The sequence below is a fragment of the Lepidochelys kempii genome, chromosome 3 (assembly GCF_965140265.1).
Source record: "Lepidochelys kempii isolate rLepKem1 chromosome 3, rLepKem1.hap2, whole genome shotgun sequence".
Classification (NCBI taxonomy): Eukaryota; Metazoa; Chordata; order Testudines; family Cheloniidae; genus Lepidochelys; species Lepidochelys kempii.
In genome coordinates, this window is record NC_133258.1 from 185675066 (window position 1) to 185697660 (window position 22595).

The 22595-nt window shown below is 43.1% G+C and overlaps 1 protein-coding gene across 9 annotated transcripts in view; it reads right to left on the reverse strand.

Moving 5' to 3' along the window:
• The window catches only part of CCDC88A (coiled-coil domain containing 88A), a 359900-nt gene that overhangs the window by 80147 nt on the left and 257158 nt on the right, over window positions 1–22595 (reverse strand). For all 9 annotated transcript variants that reach the window (XM_073339323.1, XM_073339320.1, XM_073339322.1 and 6 more), the window contains 3 exons: window positions 15692–15829; window positions 13946–15016; window positions 13272–13399 (listed from right to left, as the gene is read on the reverse strand). In XM_073339323.1, coding sequence (XP_073195424.1) covers window positions 13272–13399; window positions 13946–15016; window positions 15692–15829 — 1337 coding nt within the window. The remainder of the gene's footprint in view (window positions 1–13271; window positions 13400–13945; window positions 15017–15691; window positions 15830–22595) is intronic.

Sequence of the window (22595 nt, forward strand, 5' to 3'; positions counted from 1 at the left end):
CTTTGATTAAATTGCAGAGAAAAGTACAGTACCATTGGACATGGATTGGATTTGACCCAACATTAATGATGAAAGTCTCATTATCCTATTACCAAAACTCGAGCCCTCCAATACTTTCTTTAGATATTTTTTAAGGGATAGTTGTCAAAGTTGTCACATCTTGAAAAATTTTACCCTCCATCACCCTTTTAAAATATATTCCTTGATACAGAAAAAGCTACCATATCTACAAAATCAACAGCAACACACAAACTAAAGATGCAGGTTTTGGTTGGACCATTAGTGGGCATGTGAGAAGAGCACTCTTTCTTTTGGCTCCATTTCAATCAGCGAAGCACAGAACTGAACTTGATTAGACTCCTGTGCTCTGAAGTATTTAGAGAACAAGATTCGCATCAGTTTCTATTTCCTGCTTGCTCACAAACCAGAGGCACAAAGGAGGAGGAGGAGAAATAGAGTATTGTGCACGTGCATGCTTATTTCATGTACATGTTCACATGTGAATTGCTCACCCAGCTCAGCTCCTGATATTTATAGCCCTTGTTTGGGAGGATTTTACTATATTATAGAGCATGAAAACAAAACACCCGCCACCCCGCATATATTTAGGGGTAAGTGGTCATATTTAAAATATTTAGGTTTGTAACAATATCTCTTGGGATTGTCAGTGACGGATAATCTTAAAGAACTGTTGTCTATTTCAGAAAAACTTAAGTCACAGTCATTAATTTTTTTAAAAAATAGCTTAATCATTTTACTTATTCCCTCATTAGTATATGCTCATTTTTTTCTTATTATTTTTATGTTAGCCATTTCCACTTTCTCCAAGTGTAAGGCAAAATTGAACATGTTAGCAACTTGATTTCAGAAAAAACATATTAGGCTTATTAAATGGAACACACTATCTGTGATTCTTGAAGCCACAGCTACATCCGGACAGGAATTGAAGCAGAGGACCAAGAATAAAAGGATTTAAAAGAGGATGCAGTGGATTTTAAAGAGTCACCATCATATGAGGGGGAGATTACCCCAGAATTTCAGAGTTTACCTATTTGAGAGCCCATATAAACATCAAATTGCAAATAAAAAAATCTTCCAACTGTAACTGAGAACTAGACTAGACTATACAAAGAAGTGAAAAAGAAAAAGACTAGCAGAGACCTCACATCCAACATTTTTGGAAAATGTAGGGGACAATTTCCTGGTGCAAGTGCTGGAGGAACCAACTAGGAGCAGAGCTCTTCTTGACCTGCTGCTCACAAACCAGGAAGAATTAGTAGGGGAAGCAAAAGTGGATGGGAATCTAGGAGGCAGTGACCATGAAATGGTCGAGTTCAGGATCCTAACACAGGAAGAAAAGAGAGCAGCAGAATACGGATCCTGGACTTCAGAAAAGCAGACTTTGACTCCCTCAGGCAACTGATGGGCAAGATCCCCTGGGAGAATAACATGAGGGGGAAAGGAGTCCAGGAGAGCTGGCTGTATTTTAAAGAATCCTTATTGAAGTTACAGGGACAAACCATCCCGATGTGTAGAAAAAATAGTAAATATGGCAGGCGACTAGCTTAGCTTAACAGTGAAATCCTTGCTGCTCTTCAATACAAAAAAGAAGCTTACAAGAAGTGGAAGATTGGACAAATGACCAGGGATGAGTATAAAAATATTGCTTGGGCTTGCAGGAGTGAAATCAGGAAGGCCAAATCACACCTGGAGTTGCAGCTAGCAAGAGATGTTAAGAGTAACAAGAAGGGTTTCTTCAGGTATGTTAGCAACAAGAAGAAAGTCAAGGAAAGCGTGGGCCCCTTACTGAATGAGGGAGGCAACCTAGTGACAGAGGATGTGGAAAAAGCTAATGTACTCAATGCTTTTTTTGCCTCTGTCTTCACGAACAAGGTCAGCTCCCAGACTACTGCACTGAGCAGCACAGCATGGGGAGAAGGTGACCAGCCCTCTGTGGAGAAAGAAGTGGTTTGGGACTATTTAGAAAAGCTGGACGAGCACAAGTCCATGGGGCCGGATGCGTTGCATCCGAGAGTGCTTAAGGAGTTGGCGGATGTGATTGCAGAGCCATTGGCCATTATCTTTGAAAACTCATGGCGATCGGGGGAGGTCCCAGATGACTAGAAAAAGGCTAATATAGTGCCCATCTTTTAAAAAGGGAAAGAAGAGGATCCTGGGAACTACAGGCCAGTCAGCCTCACCTCAGTCCCTGGAAAAATCATGGAGCAGGTTCTGAAGGAAGCAATTCTGAAGCACTTAGAGGAGAGGAACGTGATCAGGAACAGTCAGCATGGATTCACCAAGGGCAAGTCATGTCTGACTAATCTAATTGCCTTCTATGACGAGATAACTGGTTCTGTGGATGAAGGGAAAGCAGTGGACGTGTTGTTCCTTGACTTTAGCAAAGCTTTTGACATGGTCTCCCACAGTATTCTTGCCAGCAAGTTAAAGAACTATGGGCTGGATGAATGGACTGTAAGGTGGATAGAAAGCTGCCTGGATTGTCGGGCTCAACGGGAAGTGATCAATGGCTCCATGTCTAGTTGGCAGCCGGTATCAAGTGGAGTACCCCAGGGGTCGGTCCTGGGGCCGGTTTTGTTCAATATCTTCATAAATGATCTGGAGGATGGTGTGGATTGCACCCTCAGCAAGTTTGCAGATGACACTAAACTGGGAGGAGTGGTAGATACGCTGGAGGGGAGGGATAGGATACAGAAGGACCTAGACAAATTGGAGGATTGGGCCAAAAGAAATCTGATGAGTTTCAACAAGGACAAGTGCAGAGTCCTGCACTTAGGACGGAAGACTCCAATGCACCACTACAGACTAGGGACCAAATGGCTAGGCAGCAGTTCTGCAGAAAAGGACCTAGAGGTTACAGTGGACGAGAAGCTGGATATGAGTCAACAGTGTGCCCTTGTTGCCAAGAAGGCCAATGGCATTTTGGGATGTATAAGTAGGGGCATTGCCAGCAGATCGAGGGACGTGATCGTTCCCCTCCATTCAACATTGGTGAGGCCTCATCTGGAGTACTGTGTCCAGTTTTGGGCCCCACACTACACGAAGGATGTGGAAAAATTGGAAAGAGTCCAGCGGAGGGCAACAAAAATGATTAAGGGACTGGAACACATGACTTATGAGGAGAGGCTGAGGGAACTGGGGATGTTTAGTCTTCAGAAGAGAAGAATGAGGGGGGATTTGATGGCTGCTTTCAAGTACCTGAAAGGGGGTTCCAAAGAGGATGGCTCTAGACTGTTCTCTGTGGTAGCAGATGACAGAACAAGGAGTAATGGTCTCAAGTTGCAGTGGGGGAGATTTAGGTTGGATATTAGGAAAAACTTTTTCACTATGAGGGTGGTGAAACACTGGAATGCGTTACCTAGGGAGGTGGTGGAATCGCCTTCCCTAGAAGTTTTTAAGGTCAGGCTTGACAAAGCCCTGGCTGGGATGATTTAGTCAGGGATCGGTCCTGCTTTGAGCAGAGGGTTGGACTAGATGACCTCCTGAGGTCCTTTCCAACCCTGATATTCTATGATTCTATGAACCTCCATGGATTAGGAGGCTGCACATGCGAAGACATCTTCTAACCTAATTTGAGACTTCAGTGTCAGATTGGGGTGGAAGAACCATGAATCCACTTTGTCTAAAGATAAAAATCCAACCCTAAGTGCTTGAAAGTGCAAAGAAACAGACGGAAAAATCTTTAATGTCATCATTATCAGGCTATGTGAGATTAGGCCCAGACAGAGGAAAGATTTTAAGATACTGCTAACAATGCTCAGTACAAAAAATGCCAATCCCACCCTCCATCCCAAGAAATAAGAAAGACTAGATATATCTGGAATATTTTCTATCTCCATGACCAAAAAATGGGGAGCCAGACAAGGAATACTCTGCAATAGAAAACAGCCCTGTGGATAAAGACTATTACTATCCCCATCATTAGAGGTTTTTTAGAACAGTGCAAAAGGCTGGACTTGATGAATTCTCAAGGTCCCTTCCAGCCCTACATTTCTATGATTTTATATGAGTGATTGTTTACTTTAAGCAGTGAAGGCTGAACTACAGGAATACAAATGGTGACCTTCTGGCCTACCAGAAATCAATCCAGATACCTTCTAGGTGAAAGTAAGGGGTAAGAATAATGGATCCAAAGACATGACAATTTTAGAAGTTATTATCCCAAATGAACTAATCCATTTCTTGGGTAAAACAAACATTCATCATCCGCAGTCCTCCAACTTAGTCTGGAGCCATTGTGTCTGCAATGGCATCTTGAAAAAGATAGTGATATCAGCTAGGACAGCATCCATGATATGTGTTGCCCTGAAAGAACATTTATTTTGAACAGCAACACCTATAACTGTCCAACTAATCTTGGAAGCAAGGGGAGCAATGAAGAGGTCGGGAGAGGAGTCAGCAATATATTCAGTGTCATCAATGGATCGTGGACCCAGGAATTGACAAAACATGGAAAAAAGCTATTAGTTACTCCCTAAGGACAAGTAATTTCTCATTTTCCTCCTGGACTCACGTCTATAGCTCCAATAAAATCACTTAAAATGGGAGGGAAATCATCTAAACTAGATGCTCCAGGGAGAAGGGAGAAATCTTTATGTAGTGATACCCTTGGCCAGGTCACCTGCTGGGACTGAACCTATGATATCTGGATCTAAAAGCAGACACCCTTGAAGAAGGCGACTGATGAGGAAATCGATCTTGTAGAGTGTATGTGGAGTGCGGATGGAGATGCTAAACTGTGAATCTAGTGACAGAGTGTGATACAGTTCTAGACCTATTTAGAAAGTCTCTAAGCTGAAACTGCTGTGCTTTTAGACCTATCTACAATGGAAAGGAAGAGCCTAGGAGATTTCCTAAAAGCCTTTGTCTTGTCCAAATAGAAAGCCAATGCTCTCCTTACATCAAGAGTATGTAGAACAGCTTCCCTATTATTCTGGTGTGGTTTGGGGTAAAAGGTTGGGATGTAAATGAAATGATTCATGTGAAATGGGGAAGTCACTTTGGTGGTGAACCTTAGGTGTGGTCTGAGTGTGACTTTGTCAGGAAAGTACACTGAAAAGGGAGAATGCACCATCAGGGCCGTTGTCTCCTCTATCCTCCTTGCTGAGCTAATAGCAATCAGAAATGCCATCTTCATTGAAAGGTGAGTTAGTGAACAAGTGGCCACAGGTTTCAAAGAGCTGTCTCGTCAGTCCTTTAAATACTAAATTCAGGTCCCATTGTGGGTAGAATGTCTGGGTTGGGGACAGAGGTTCGCTATGCTTTTAAGGAACCTCTTCATAGTTGGGTGCAAGAAAACCGAGTACCGTTCTATTTGTTGGTGAAAAGTTACTATTGTCGCTAAGTGTACCTTTAGTGAACTAACAGAGTCTCCTGATTTCTTAAGAGACAGTAAATAGTCTAAGACTATTGGTAGAGTGGCAGTATTTGGGGTAATTCTTCTGGAATGGCATCACATCTGAAACCTCGTCCACTTTTGTAGGTAAATATGATGGGAAGTCACTTTCCTACTGTGAAGTAACACTTTCTGTATCTCCGCAGAGCAGGATGTTTCTATGTGGTGGAACCATGAAAGTGCCAAGCTTTGAGCCAGAAAATCCACAGGTTGGGATGGAGAGAGCGTCCATCATTCTGCGAGAGGTGGTAAGGAGTGGGTTGAAGAATCATCTATGGACACAGTGCCAGTTGTAACAGGTGAGGATACCACATCCTTCTCAGCCAGGTGGGAGTGATCAGTATGACGTTTGCTCTCTTTTTATTTTCAACAGGACTTTCAGCAACAGAGGGAATGAGGGAAAGGCATAAAGAAGACCCTTGTCCCATGAGAAGAGGAGTGCATCCCCCATGAAGTGCTGGCTGATGGCTGTTCTGGACCAGTACTGTGGATATTTCTTTTTCTGTTAAGTGGCGAACAAGTCTATTATTGGTATCCCCCATCATCGGAATATGTTGTGGAGTGTCACCCAATCTATTTCCCATTCATGGTCATGTGGGAATTGGCAGTTAAAACTATCCACTGTTGTGTTGTGCACTCCTGGTTGGTACGCCTCTGCACCAGTTTCATAGCTTTAGTGCTTCATCACAAAGGGAGGGTGATCTGGTACCTCCTTGACAATTTATGTAGTACATGGACGCTATATTATCCGTCATGACCTTTGTGTGTGTGCCTCTGATCAACAGAAGGTAGTGAGCACCTACGTTCCTGACCACTCTGAGTTCAAGGAGGTTGATGTGAAGACACACCTTGGAGGGTGACCATTTGCCCTGTACAGTGAGGTCGTTGAGATGTGCGCCCCATCTTATGAGTGATGTGTCAGTGGTGAGAAGTAGTAATGAGGGAGTCTGTGCAAACGGGATTCCCATGCAGACGTTTGCTGCACCAATTCAAGGATTGTTTGATCTTGGTGGGCAGAGATAGTGCTTTGTCTAGGTTGTCTTTGTTTGGTCTGTAAACCAAGCTAAACCATGACTGGAGGCATCTCATGAGAAGTCTGGCATGAGCTATCACAAATGTGCCTGCAGCCATGTGCCCCAGAAGAAGGCGGCAGTGTCTGGTTGATATTTAAGGGCTGGTTTGCACTGTCTATAGGCATGGAGAGACAGAGGAATCTGTGTTCTGGAAGGAGCACGCTCACTCGGGCAGAGTGGAGATTGGCTCCTATGAATTCTAGTCTCTGTACCAGTTAATGTCGACTTTTTTATGTTGATTTGTAGACCCAGACTTCTGAGTAAATCCAAAATCGTATCGGTAACTCATTCAGCTTCAGCGAAGGATGGTGTCCTGAGGAGACAATCATTTAGGTAAAGGTAGATCACAATGGCCTGGGAACGTAAGTAGGCTGCCATTACAGAGAGGACCTTAGAGAATACTCTGGGGGCCAATGAGAGGCCAAAAGGGAGTACTTCATACTTGTAATGCTCTTGGCCTAGTGTGATTGTTAGGTATTGGTGAATCACTGAGGTGAATCACAGTATGTCTGAAATATGGAAAAGACAGTTACCTGTTTCGTAACTGGTGTTCTTCAAGATGTGTTGCTCATGTCCATTCCATTGAAAGTGTGTGTGCTCGCCACATGCAGTGGTGCTGGAAGTTTTTCCCTCAGCGATATCCATAGGAGACCGGCTCTGGCGCCCTCTGGAGTGGCGCCTATATGGCACAGTATAAGGGGCACTGCTGGCTTCCTCCACCCTCAGTTCCTTCTTGCGGGAAACTCTGATAGTGGGGAAGGAGGGCGGGTCATAAAATGGACAAAGCAACATCTCGAAGAACACCAGTTACGAAACAGGTAATTGTCTTTTCTTCTTCGATTGCTTGCTCATGTCCATTCCATTGTAGGTGACTCCCAAGCAGTGCCACCGGACATGGGTAGGAGTTCATGGACGTGTCAACTGGAACACAGCTCTGCTGAATCCAGCATCATCCCTGGCCTGCTGGGTGATGGCATAATGCGTCATGAACATGTGTACCAATGACCACGTGGCAGCTCTGCAGATGTCCTGGATGGGGACGTATGCTAGGAAGGCCGCCAAGGACGCTTGTGCCCTGGTCGAGTGGGCCTTTAGTATAGGTGGCGGCTCGGACCGTGCCAACTCATAACAGGTCCGGATACATGAGGTGATCTGGTTAGAAATCCTCTGAGAGAACACCAGTAGGCCTTTCATCCTGTCCACGGTCATGATAAAAAGTTGGGTCGACTTGCAGAAGGCCTTGGTACGCTCCAGGTAGAAGGCTAGGGCGCGATGGACATCCAAGGTGTGCCACCGCCTCTTCTCCGCAGTTGAGTGCGGCTTTGGACAGAGAATCTGGAGAAAGATATCCTGTTAAAATGGAAGTGAGATACCACCGTGAGCAGGAATGCAGGATGGGTTTGCAGCTGGACCTTGTCCTTGTAGAAAACCATGTAACGGGGCTCTGAAGTGAGGGCTTTAATCTCGGAAACTCGTCTCACCGAGGTAATGGCTACAAGGAAAGCTACCTTCCATGACAGATGTGAAAGGGAGCAGGAGGCCAGTGGCTCAAAGAGAGGCCCCATGAGCCTCAAGAGGACAAGGTTGAGGTCCCATTGTGGAATCGGGTCCAGGACTGGTGGGAAGAGCCGCTTTATTCTTTTCAGGAACCAGATGGACATGTCATGCGAGAACACCTATTTGTCCTGAACCTGCTGGTGGAAAGCCAACATGGCTGCCAAGTGCACCTTTATGGCGGAAAGCGCGAGTCCTTGTTGCTTAAGGTAGAACAGGTAATTGAGGATGGACTGCACAGAGGACCGTCGGGGAGATGCCACGCTCCTCCACCCAGCAGGAGAATTGCTTCCACTTTGCCAGGTAAGTTGCTCTGGTGGAGGGCTTTCTGCTTTCCAAGAGTACCTGCTGTACCTGGCTGGAGCAGGATCTTTCCTCTGGATTCAGCCACCAAGCCGTGAAGTGGAGGGAGGGAAGGTTCGGATGCAGAAGCCATCCATGGTCTTACGAGAGGAGATCCGGACGGCTGGGCAGTGGCAATGGGGGTGCCACGGCTAGGTTCATAAGTGTGCCGAACCAATGCTTGCGAGGCCACACAGGGCATCCATGATTACCCTTGCCTTGTCTCTTTTGACTTTTACTAGGACTCTGCTGACCAGCAAAATCAGCAGGAATGCATACATCAGATCCCCCTCCCATGACAGAAGGAAAGCATCAGAAAGGGAGTCCCTGCCTAGGCCTTGGAGAGAGCGGAAGTGCTGGCACTTCCTGTTCTGCCTGGTGGCAAACAGGTCCACTTGGGGAGCACCCCACCTTCAGAAGAGCACCTGGACAACCTCCGGGTGGAGGGACCACTCGTGGGGAGAGAAGAACCTGCTGAGGCGATCCGCCAGTGCATTTCAGATGCCGGGGAGGTGTGATGTCTCCAGGTGGATGTCGTGCTGGATGCAAAAGTCCCACAAACAAAGTGCTTCCTGACAGATGGCCGAGGAGTGAGCTCCCCCTTGCCTGTTGGTGTAGAACATCGAGGCTGTATTGTCCGTGAGTATATATGCACTTTGAGTGGAAAGGTGTGGCAGGAAGACTCCGTAGGCTAGGTGAACTGTCCTGAGCTCTCTTACGTTTACGTGCAATGTCAGCTCCTCTGGGGATCATGTCCCTTGGGTCCGCAAGGTGCCGAGATGCACTCCCCAGGTAAGGTCGGAAGCATCCGATATCAGAGATACCGAGGGTTGGGACTCTCAAATGGAACTCCTTCCAGGACCACCCTAATCGGTCCACCACTGCAGGGAGCTAAGTACCTTTGGTGGAATCATGACTATCTTGTCCAGATGGTCTCTGGGCAGGGTGTAGATTGTTGACAACCACTGTTGGAAGGGTCGCAGCCTGAGCCTCGCATGAGGGACAACGTAAGTGCATGCCGCTATGGCCCAGCAGCTTGAGGCAGACCCGGGCTATGGTGAGGGGATACATAGAGATGCTGGGAATGAGACTCGCCATCGTCTCGAATCTGTCCTGCGGCAGAAATGTTCTGGCACAGATGGAGTTGAGGACTGCTCCGACGAATTCTATGTACTGGGACTAAAGTTGATTTTTCCTCGTTTATCAACAGGCCCAGAGCACAGTACATGAGCTCCAGCACTGAGATGTTGTGTTGGACCTGAGACCTAGATGAGACCCTTGATGAGCCAGTCGTCGAGGTACGGGTAAAACTGGATACCTTGCTGCCTAAGAAAGGCCGCCACCACCGCCATGCATTTGGCAAACACCCTCGGAGCTGTAGACAGTCCGAATGGGAGCACAGTGAACTGGCAGTGAGCGTGACCCACTGTGAAGAGCGGGAATCGTCTGTGTACCTGGAATATTGATATATGGAAGTATGTGTCCTTCAAACTGAGGCTGGCATACGAGTCTCCCGGATCCAGGGCGGGAATGACGGAGGCTAGGGAGACCAGGCAGAATTTCAACTTCTTGAGATATTTGTTGAGGTCTCACAGGTCCAGAATGGGTCTTAGACCTCCTTTGGCTTTGGGGATTAGAAAGTACTGGGAATAGAATCCCTTGCCCCTGTACTCCTGAGGGACTTCTTCCACGGCCCCCAGCTGCAGAAGGCCCTGAACCTCATGAATGAGCAGTTGCTCATGACAAGGGTCCCTGAAGGACAGGGAAGAGTGGTGGGAGAGGGGGACACAAAGAAACTGGAGGGTATAAGCCTGTGCCATGGTGTTGAGGACCCAACGGTCCAAAGTTATGGAAGCCCATGCAGGGAGGAAATGAGACAGATGGTTGGAAAAGCACAGAGAAGCAGGATCAGGGATACAGGCTAGTAGGTCACCCTCAGGTGCACCCTCAAAATCCCTGCTTGCCACCCTGTTGTTTGATAGCACTCAACTGGGCAGAGGACAGTGGCTGGTGACCTGGCCGGGGTCTGTAACCCCTGCTCTTGTGGGGGAGGTTTAGGCTGGACATTAGGAAAAACTTTTTCACTAGGAGGGTGGTGAAACACTGGAATGCGTTACCTAGGGAGATGGTGGAATCTCCTTCCTTAGATATTTTTAAGGTCAGGCTTGACAAAGCCCTGGCTGGGATGATTTAGTTGGGGATTGGACTAGATGGCCTCCTGAGGTCCCTTCCAACCCTGATATTCTATGATTCTCTTTTTACAGGCAGGTTCCGACCTGGGTTGGCTCCCAGAGTCCTGGGCCTGTTGAGGCTTGAACCGCTTTCTGGATGGGCCCAGGGTGTAGAGGCCCAGGGTCTTCAGCGTTGCATGGGAGTCCTTGAGCCTGGGCAGTTTTGTTTCTGTTTGTTCAGCAAACAGAGCTTGGCCATTGAATGGGAGGTCCTGTATTGACTGTTGGACTTCTGTCGACAGGCCCAAAGACTGCAGCCAGGATGCCCTCCTGATCGAGATGGCCGAGGCCATGGTTCTAGCCGCAGAGTCCACCACATCTGAGGCTGCCTAGAGGGCCGCTCCGGCCACTGCTTTGCCCTCTTCGAGGATTGCGTGGAACTCCTTCTTGAGATTCTCAGGCAGCGAATCCCCGAACTTGGCCATGGACTGCCACATATTAAAATCATAGCAGCCAGGCAGGGCCTGGTGGTTGGCCACCTGCAGCTGGACACCCGAGGACGAATAAGTCTTTCTTCTGAACAAATCGAGCCTCTTCAAGTCTTTATTTTTCGGGGTGGAGCCTGGCTGGCCTTGCCTTTCCTGCTCATTGACCTCGGAGACCACTAGGGAGCTTGGAGCAGGGTGCGTATAAAGGTACTCATGAGCTTTAGGAGGCACATAGTACTTGTGTTCTGCCTTTTTTGAAACAGGAGGCAGCGATGAGGGGGTCTGCCACAGAGACTTGGTGATCTTTGCTACCCCTCCCCCCCCCCATGTAAAGGCAACACCACCCTGGCTGGGGCTGCCGAGCTAAAGACATCAAATAGGGAGTCTGAGGGTTCCTCCAGGTCCTCAGCATGAAGACCCAAATTCAAGGTGACCCTTCTTAGCAGCTCTTGATGGGCCTTAGCATCATCCTGCGGAACTGGATGAGGGGGCCCTGTAATCGCCTCATCAGGCGAAGATGAGGAGGAAGCTGGTACCAGAGGATCTGTTGCCTCTGAAGGCTGCTCAGCTGGTTCCTCCATGGTATAGATGCGAGTCCGGTGCATCAGAAACAGAAAGGTCTCTTGAGTATTGGAAGTCTGGTGATGCCATAGGCATCGGTACCGATAGTGGTTGGTAGTGCTGGGATGACTACAATGATGGTGTTGTAGATGCAGTCCTCGCAGAACGTGTGCCAAAGACAGTACTGACGTTGATTTCCATACCAAAGGAGCCTTCCCCAAGGCAGGTTCTCTATCTTTGTCTTATCCTGTCATTACCAAAGTTTCTTTGCCTCTGCCAGTGGGTCCTTAGGCATACCCTGTCCATGGGGTCCCCAGATGGGAGGGGGTGGTTGGGATTGAACAAAAAACGAAGTTGAAAGATTTTCTAAAAAAATAAAAGAATAAAGAAATGTAAAGGAAACACTAAGAAGTAGTTTCCTCTTTTTAAACAAGTAGCAAGTCTTTAGAAGTTAATGATCTGCTAGCTGACAGCTAAAGCTCCGTCTCTAGCCAGGGGCAGTTGAGAAAGAACTAAGGAGGGTTTGCCTGCGCAAGGCTGGTTAGCTTCATGACAGAGCACAGGTGGGGGACAGTGCATGTACAGGCCAAACAGACACTGCTACCAACATTCTCTGATCAGCAGCGCAGAGACGCAAACATACCTACGGTGGAGCACCCAGAGGGACATTTCGAAGAAGAAGAACATTTATTACAATATTATAATATTTTCAATGACACTCCCATTTTGGGCCTAACTCTATTTAATGTCTTTTTTAAAATAATGCTGTCAGGGTTCCCTCCCCACTCTGAACTCTAGGGTACAGACGTGGGGATCCGCATGAAAGACCCCCTAAGCTTATTTTTACCAGCTTAGGTTAAAAACTTTCCCAAGGCACAAACTTCGCCTTGTTCTTGAACAGTATGCTGCGACCTCCAAGTGCTTTAACAAAGAACCAGGGAAAACAACCACTTGGAGTTCCTATTTCCCCCAAAATGTCCCCCCAAGCCCTTACTCCCCCTTTCCTGGGGAGGCTTGAGAATAAACAAGATGAGCACAAACGCCTTGGATTTTTAAGACCCTAAAAACCCAATCAGATTCTTAAAAAACAGAACTTTATTAGAAGAACAAAAAAAATAAGAGAACAACTCTGTAAGATCAGAATGGAAGATAATCTTAGAGGAAGTCAGATTCAAAATATAGAGAATCCTTCTAGGCAAAACCTTAAGTTACAAAAAGACACAAAAACAGGAATACACAATTCCACCAGCACAGTGAATTTACAAGCCAAAACAAAGAAAACCTAATGCATTTTCTAGCTAGATTACTTACTAACTTTACAGGAGTTGGAGAGCTTGCATCCTTGATCTGTTCTCAGCAAAGGTGTCACACAGACAGACAAACCCCCCCCCCCCTCCAGATTTGAAAGTATCTTGTCCCCTCATTGGTCATTTTGGGTCAGGTGCAGCAGGGTTACCTTAGCTTCTTAACCCTTTACAGGTGAAAGGATTTTGCCTCTGGCCAGGAGGGATTTTATAGCATTGTATACAGAAAGGTGGTTACCCTTCCCTTTATATTTATGACAAATGCTATATGGAGAAAACCGTAGGAAGGAAAACCATTTTATTATTGTAAATGAAAAACAAACGTTTGCCAAACTATCCCAAACTGGTCTAGGCACTCTCACCTGTCATCTGTGCTCTGTTCATCATGCAAGAGGCGCTCTTTATTTAAACCTATCTTTTCAAGTTCATGGGTAAGTTTTTCAAGCTCATTATTCATTTGCTGGGTCTTCAGTTTTTCATTCACCAAATCCTTATCCAAAATAAACAAAAAAATCAATCTAAAATGTTAAATTAATAATGCAGACTTAGTTTCTGGAAACTGTCCATGCACTAAATTTCTGTGATTACATGTAGCTTGTGCAACCTGTTAATATAACTTCTTCCTTCCTCCCAACTATTAACTTCTGGTAAAATCAGAAACTGTATCCTAAATACAAGTCTGATTTCATCTTAGATGTGTACTTCCTTTTTTTTTTTTTTTGCATGACTTCCTGTCTAAACTTGATTTGAACGTGAGGATAAAAAAATACCAAACTAGTTTAGCAGTATCAGAGTGAAATAATAATTATTAAATGATAATTATTAAAGTTTAAATACAATATTTAATATGTAAATACTATTAATTTAAGCACACCAACAAGGTAGGAACATGATTTTTTCAGAAATTACTAGTAGACATATTTTCTGTATGTTACAACTGTTAAAAAAGCTATTATGATCTTATAGACACACAGCACTTAGCTGTATTAGATTTATGATGGACAGATAATAGAAGAATGGAAATTAGTCAAATTACCTCTCGTAATGTGACAAGTGTTTTCTTATCAATGGTAGCTCTTTTCACAAGTTCTTTATTTTCTTTTTCTAGCTCTTTTAGACGTACACAAGACTCTTTAAATATACCTATTTCTTTACATAGAGATTTGTTTTCCTTTTCCAGATTACTAATTTTTATATTGTTCTCTTCTAAAGTACTGTCTTTAATTTCTGCCTGTTGTCGGAGTCTCTTATTCTCTTTTTCTAGTTGTTTCTTATCCTTTTCCAGCTGAGAAGTCTCTTGTTCCAACAGCTTATTTTCCTTCTCTAATTGCTCTAGGCGTTTACTAGAGATTTTTAATTCTTCCAGATTCTTTTGCAGAGTTTGGTTTTCAGACTCTAAATCTTGTAGTTCACTTTCCAATTGTTGAATCTTTTTGTTACTATTTTCTAATGCTTTCTGTAGCCTTTGGTTTTCTGTATCTAAACCTTGGTAGCTGACTTCTAAACGTTCTGTTTTCTTACAAGAAGCTTTCATAAACTCCAACCCTTTTTTAAGTTGCTCCTTTTCACTTTCCAATTCCTTATTTTCTAACTGTAATTGAGCCATCTTGATGCTTGTACACTTCAAAGATTCAACTGTTCTTCTTAGTTCTAAATTTTCTTCATCAAGTTGTGAATTCTCTTTCTCCAATGATTCTAACTGAAAAGTAAGGTTTTTTAAGCTATCTAAAGTTTTTTTCAACTTTCTATTTTCCACTTCCAGATCTGAGTTTTCTTGCTCTAAGGCTTCTATCTTCTCACAAGTAATTTTTAAATTGGTAATCTTTTTCTGTAATAACTCATTCTCCTTTTCAAGATGATGCAACTCATTCTCAAGCTCTTCTGCTCTTTCTCCTTTCTCTTTATAATGTTCCAGTTCTTTCCTCAATTGTTTTTTCTCAAATTCAATCTTATTTAGCTTACTGCTGGTCTCTTTGATAGATTCATGGAGGATTTTATTTTCTTTTTCAATATCTTTCACTCTTGCTTCAGCACTGATTTTGGACCGTTGCCTTAGAGCAGCTACTGTTTGATTTAAATGTTCATTCTCCTGTTCCAATATTTTAATCTAATTATTTGAAAAAAAATTATAAATTTAGGTCCGTACCATGCCAAAAATAATTTATTTCTATACATAAACAGCAGTCTACTGAGGTAAAACAGATGGAGATGGATTATATTATACATCACTTCCTCTTTAATATATGGTAAAACAAAAGTTCTGCTGTGGTTTATTCTACTATATTATAACATGTTCTACTATATTATATACCATGTAACATAACACACATTGTGTGTGTGTAGAGGTGATGGCTATGCAATAAACTGTAAATACAGACAAATTTTCAAGTACATCAGTTTGTCTATTTTAAGATTATATAAACAGTCAAAACCAACATACATTATTAGCTTCACTCTCTTTCTGGTTGCCATTTAACCCAATAATGGATTCTTTTCCCAAAACAACATCTTGAGAAATAAAATATAGTAGAAATAGGCATATCAGCAAAAATCCAAACATCCAGTCAGACTATGGCAAAAGACTTTTTGAAAGATTCTGAATGCAGTTTAAGAAAAAAATACCTCATCATTTTATTTGAAAATATAGAAAGTTCATCTTTGAGGTTTGCAGAGTCTATAATTGCAGTTCCACTGATTTTTGTGACTGTTTACGCCAAGGCTATTTTAACCTTTCATTAAAAAAGTTACTAGTCCTCTTTCTTTCAAAGATTATGTTACTTACCTGTCTCTCTGAATTTTCTCGAAGTGTCTCAATGGTCTTTTCAAGTTGTGCTTTTTCTTTCATCAGATCTTTGCTCATATTTTGACTATTCTGAAGACTTTGTTTCTCTTGGCTAATTTCATTCTCAAGTCCTTCCAACTGTGGGGAAAACATATTAAAATTCATCCAGAGATGACTATGAACATAAATGACTATTCTTATCGAGGTGAAGTGAAAAGATTATAATTATTATTTTTGTTTTCCATATGTGTTATACGGCCCGATCTAACACCTGTTAAAGTCAATGGAAAGATTCTCATTGACTTCAATGGAGCTGGATCAAGTCCATAAGTTTGTATTTAAGATCTGGCAAATATTACAATCTCTATCCCACCTAAAATAAGCTTTAATCTAAAAATTAAAAAAATCTAGCCCACTTTGTTGTAAAGATAGCCTTCAATATGGAAAATATTGTTTGGTTTGAAAGTTTCCTGAAAATCATGAACTATTCATGAAGATTTTTTGAAACATCTCAGTCGCTCCACACTTGACCTGTATTTTCAACTGCTATGTGACCAAGATCCTACCTTCCATGATTATTCCTGGCATCTGGAATCTTCACAACACTAGTTCACCTGAAGCACAGAGAGTTCCTTTATCCTATTTTGCAATTATTTTATTTATTAACAGATCTATTCTTTTATAACAGAAATTGGACAAATTGGAGAGAGTCAAGAGGAGAGCAACAAAAATAATAAAAGGTTTAGAAAATCTGACCTAAGAGGAAAGGTTAAGGAAAGTAGACATGTTTAGTCTTGAGAAAAGAAGACTGAAGGGTGACCTGATAACAGTCTTCAAATATCTTATGGCTAAAGAGTACTGTGATCAAATGTTCTCCATGCCCCCTGGAGGTAGGGCAAGAAGTAATGGGCTTAATCTGCAGTAAGGGAGATTCAGGTTAGTTAGGAAAAACTTTCTACCTGTAAGATAGTTAAGCTCTGGAATATGCTTCCAAGGGAAGTTGTGCAATCCCCATCATTGGAGGTTTTTAAGAACAGGTTAGACAAACACCTGTCAGGGATAATCTAGGTTTACTTCATTCTGCCTCAGCACAGGAGTCTGGACTTGATGACTTCTCAAGATCCCTTCCATCCCTACAGCGCTATGATTCTATGAAATCTTACAAAACTTGTTTTACAACTTAAATAGAGATAAACTCAGTATACACAAAATAAACAATTATAAATTGGCTTAATGAAGTCCCTAAAGCTGTACTGAGGTGGCCTGCTGCTAATAGTTGCTTTCTTCAGCTTTATGGTATTGATCACAAATTGTGGTTGATGCTTTTCTCCTTTTCGTCGTCTTGTCTGTTTGTAGTGTCAGTTAAAGTATTTGTGTACATCTACACCACATACTTCTTCTAGCAGCATGTAGTGTACGTACATGTTTAGCCCCTTTGATGGGAGGTCTACCCCACACAAGGCTTGAAAGGATTGCACCTGGAGGAGGAGCCAGGGAGCAGGGGTTGATTAAATGAAGCTCAGCTGGGTAAGAACAAGAAGGACCTGTATAAAGCCCAGGATCTGGTAGCAGAAGGGGGGCTGCAGGGAAGTAATCTGCAATCACTCCCTGGAAGAAGGGAGGTGTGTTGGAGCTATAGAGAGCAGTCTACACTTACACCCTGGGGGGAAGGAGTTTGAGCTGGTACACCCAAAAGGGTGGGGTGAACTAGAAGCTGTAAGAAGGAGTCCAGGGAAGGAGCAACAAGGGCAGAGAGAAAGCATACCACAGTTATCAGGTACAGGGTCCCTGGACTGGAACCTGGAGCATTGGATGGGTCCGGGTTCTCATACTGGCCACTGGGGAAGTGGCACCATCTGGACAGTGCTGGAGAAGACTGCCTGAGACTGTGTCATAAATATAAAGGGAAGGGTAAACCCCTTTAAAATCCCTCCTGGCCAGAGGAAATATCCTCTCACCTGTAAAGGGTTAAGAAGCTAAAGGTAACCTCGTTGGCACCTGACCAAAATGACCAATGAGGAGACAAGACACTTTCAAAAGCTGGGAGGAGGGAGAGAAACAAAGGGTCTCTGTCTGTCTGTATGCTGCTTTTGCCAGGGATAGAGCAGGAATGGAGTCTTAGAACTTTTAGTAAGTAATCTAGCTAGGTATGTGTTAGATTATTATTTCTTTAAATGGCTGAGAAAAGAGTTGTGCTGAATAGAATGACTATTCCTGTCTGTGTGTCTTTTTTGTAACTTAAGGTTTTCCCTAGAGAGATTCTCTTTGTTTTGAATCTAATTACCCTGTAAGGTATCTACCATCCTGATTTTACAGAGGGTGATTCCTTTACTTCTATTAAAAGTCTTCTTGTAAGAAAACTGAATGCTTTTTCATTGTTCTAAGATCCAAGGGTTTGGGTCTGTGGTCACCCATGCAAATTGGTGAGGATTTTTACCAAACCTTCCCCAGGAAGTGGGGTGAAAGGATTGGGAGGATTTTGGGGGGAAAGACGTGTCTAAACTACGTTTCCCAGTAAACCCAGTTAAAGTTTGGTGGTGGCAGTGGAAATTCCAAGGGCAAAGGGTAAAATTAATTAGTACCTTGGGGAAGTTTTAACCTAAGCTGGTAAAAGTAAGCTTAGGAGGTTTTCATGCAGGCCCCCACATCTGTACCCTAGAGTTCAGAGTGGGGAAGGAACCTTGACAGTGTGGAAGGACTTTGGGTAAGCCCTAGAAGGGGAAACCACGTAGTGACCCAGCTGGAGGGCTGAGTCATGAAGAGGAGGCTGCAGTTTCTGGAGTAAGAGGGGCTGCAGGGCAAGATAGGACAGGTGAAGACACAACCAGAGGAGGGTGCAACAGCTGGCAGAGCTATTCCCCAGGACGGTCAGGAGGAGGCACCACTGGAAGTGAGTAGAACACAATTATAAATAGCAGGTTAGCCAGCGAGGCATGGCTTAGGCGAGTAAAGACACCCCTGAAGGGTGAGGATATGTACATGAGTATGTACCCGAAATGGCTAACTGATGTCTCCCCATCCACACTGCTAATTTTAGCAGTGTAATGTCCCACTACCAGAACCTTTACCCAGCAGTGGGGAATGGCTCTGGAAGGGGAAGGCAACGGGGAAAGGCTCAGGCAGCTCCCCCTGCTGGAGCCCTTCCCCACCGCAGGTACAGACTGGCATCAGGGAAAGGCTTTGGCAGCTCCCTGGTGCTGAAGCCCTTCTCCTCCACAGGGAAAAACTTCAGCAGCAGGGAAAGGCTCTGTCGGGGGGAAGGAGTCTTGCTCTGGCAAGGGGAAGGCAGGAGGTTTTTCTCATTGCAGTGAAAGACTCCAGCAGTGGGGAGCACCTGAAGTGTTTCCCCACTGCCAAGTCTTTCACTGACAAATACAGCTAAACACTACAGTGGGGACGAAGCTTGATTTTCACAGTGCTGTGCAGCTACATATTCACTACATGCCGGTGACGCTGTGTGTAGTGTAGACATAGCTTCTGCGTCCCTTTATCCTGATCACCTTAACTACATTATCTGCATTGTGATGGTCTGGAGAGGCCACTTATTAAATTATTTTAGCAAACTGAAGGAAAGATGAGGAGATCTCCTTATCCTCTTATTCTGTTAGAGTTTACCCTGTCTCTGGATAATGGTAAACCATCTCCATCTGGACTTTTATCTCAAGGAATCATAAGTATACATTTTTTGTCTATAAAATAGGCCACATTTTACTAGATGATGGATATTTCAAAAATTTTCCTTAGGAAAGATTCCCTTTGCTGCTACAAGGCATTCACTGCTTCCCTGCCCACGCTTTCATTTCTACAAATTATACATTATACTCTATATATTTTTAAAGAATTAAGGATAAACTTTTCCTGAAAAGGGTACTTTATATATGGAGTTATTTTGCCAAATGGTGCTGCTGCCTCCCACCTTGGTTATGAGAATGCATAATTATTTAAATGTGGAAACAAATGAACATATTTCCTAGTCCCCCACTCCTTTTGTTTGCAAGCACCTGCATCCACAGGGCACAGGCTTTATCACAGGCAAAGTGAGAAATTTTTGGGCAAACACTTGTTAAAACTGACAGCACACCATTTCACCAATATTTCTAATAATGGCTTCAGACCACCATTATTCTCACATCAAGTGGTGAACCAGCCACCACATATGGGGAACTCACTCAGTTTTTCTAGAGTCCATCCTTCCACTACAGACCAAAGATTACAATATCTGGCATCTTATCCCTCAGATCTGCCACAAGGATAGATACTATAGGAAGTAATAAAATAATTATGTGAGAAATATAATTCAGACAGGACACTTCTCTCATTCACATACCACTAAGGGCCAAACATACCAATCACATCCACATTCACCATTCATATGAAGGCTGAAAACTCCCCTATACCTATCCTATTCTCTCTCCTCATGGGCTGGTGACATCCAACCTTCAAATGAAGTTCTAAGATTCATCTTTACCTCAATCTATGGACTCTGACCACAAATCCCATAGTATTCTTGGGCTAAGTGAAGTCTTTACTTCTGCCCTTCCTAGAGGGAAGACAGCATGTACAGTAGCTGAGAGGGATGAGGTGTGGAACATGCTTTCAGAAGTCTTAAAAGAGCTACACTCCAATGTATCCAAACAGAACCCAAAACACCAAAAAAGAAAATCAACCTTCTGCTGGTGGCATCTGACTTAGATGATGAAAGTGAATATGCATTGATCTGCACTGTTCTGGATCATTATCGAACAGAACCCGTCATCAGCATGGACGCATGTCTTCTGGAATGGTGGTCAAATGAGGAGACATGAATCTTTAGTGCATCTGGCACATAAATATTTTGCAACACTGCCTACAACAATGCCATGTGAACGCCTGTTCTCACTTTCAGGTGACATTGTAAATAAGAAGTGGGCAGCATTATCTCCTGCAAATGTAAACAAATATTTTTGTCTTACTGATTGCCTGATCAGGAAGTAGGACTAAGTGGACTTGTAGGCTCTAAAGTTTGACATTGTTTTGTTTCTGAGTGCAGGGTTTTTTTGTACGTAATTCTACATTTGTAAGTTCAACTTTCATGATAAAAAGATTGCACTAAAGTACTTGTATTAGGTGAATTGAAAAATACTGTTTCTTTTGTTTATCATTTTTACAGTGCATATATTTGTAATAAAAAAAAAAATAAAGTGAGCACTGTACACTTTGTATTCTGTGTTGTAACTGAAATCAATATATTTGAAAATGTAGAACACATCGAAAAATATTTAAATGGTATTCTATTTTTTAAAAGTGCGATTAATCATGATGAATGTTTTTAATCGCTTGAGAGTCCTAGCTATTAACATAATTTTATATGGCAATATAAAAGCTTAACTCTATTTTGACATTTGTTGTCTGGTAATGTATTACTGATGAGAGCAAGAGTTTATGACACCTGCTCATTTGAAGATTACATCTGACCACAATTTTTGTAACAGGTAACGAGATGAATATGCTAAATTAACTATCTTGTGTTTAGTTGCAGAAGTGTTGCAAATTGAAAAGGTAAATCTCTTGAAAATCTGCTATAAGGGAAAAATCTGGAAAGGCGAATTCCCCAAACTTACTCAAGTCTCAACTGCTAAAATTATTTCAACTGTCCCTGGGATCCAGATAACTGTCTCACTGATACCAATGTTCTATTCAATCTGTTCAAAATTCCAATCTGATAATTTTATATTATGAGGCTGGGGTGCTGGGTACCTTAATACATCATAAGAGAAGTTTGTTGTGGAACAATTATAAAAAGGCCCAAAAATAGAGGTATCCCTCAAAATGCAACACAGGGAAAATTAATACAATTTTTTTTTGGTAATGATCTGCAAACATAATGTTGGACTTTGAGTAAAAGCCCTTTGAAAACCCATGTTTAAAGAAGATAAAGAAAATACTGACATTTTGAGGGTGTGGCACTTTTTAGAATAATATACACAACATAGTGGATTACGATACCGAAACATAAACATGAGGAACTGCTAAATGGTACGATTAAGATCCTTGTTAGTTATACTATAATAATTTACAGTTATGGATAATGAATGAGTTTAGATGAGACAACACTTACGCCAAGGCCTTGCTGGCATAAGTGTGGTTTTCCCAGTTTTTTCTCCACTTGTAGAGATTTGCTTAAAATTATGTTATTGCTCACAGGACAAAAGTAATATGTTGTGCTGGTAGATGTTAGGTAAAACATAAACAAATTTGAAAGGATAAAAAGCCCACTCTACTGGGAAAACCCAGAAGCAGGGTGAGACAGAAACAGAATAACTAACAGCAAATGTGTAAATTGTAGCTTGGACATGCATATTGTACAGGTTATCTAAAACAAATACTACATGTACTTAATGCTGATTTAAGAAAGGTTCATAAATATGTAATGAGGAAATAAATAAATAAAAATTAAAAAAGACGCTAGATACTATTTTCTTTTACTAGTTGAGAAACTGAAAGAACGGGACTGATGGACCAGGCTGGAGATAAGAGGCGGCAATGACCATCACGAAGTACCAGAGAAGTTTCCAGTGCCCCAGAATGCAGTAACTTGAGCCTGCTATAGTATTTTGAGATCACATATGAGCACCCTCCAATGGCTGCAGAGAGAATGCAACCAAGTTCAACAGGATGCTGGAGGGAAGAGCAATTGATGGTAAATGAAGAGTGAGGGAAGGGGAGAGTTTGAAAAGCCCACTCCCCAGCTACCAGAGGGTGTGTGTGAGGGTATTAAAAGAGAGAGTCCCAAGTCTCAAACTACTTACCACTTGAAGTAAGGAAGGAATGAAGGAAGCTGCAAGAGCACCCTGTGAAGGAGCAGGCCATAAGGGCTAAAAAGCAGACGCAAGAGACACAACAGGGGGAACCACCATAGGTGCAC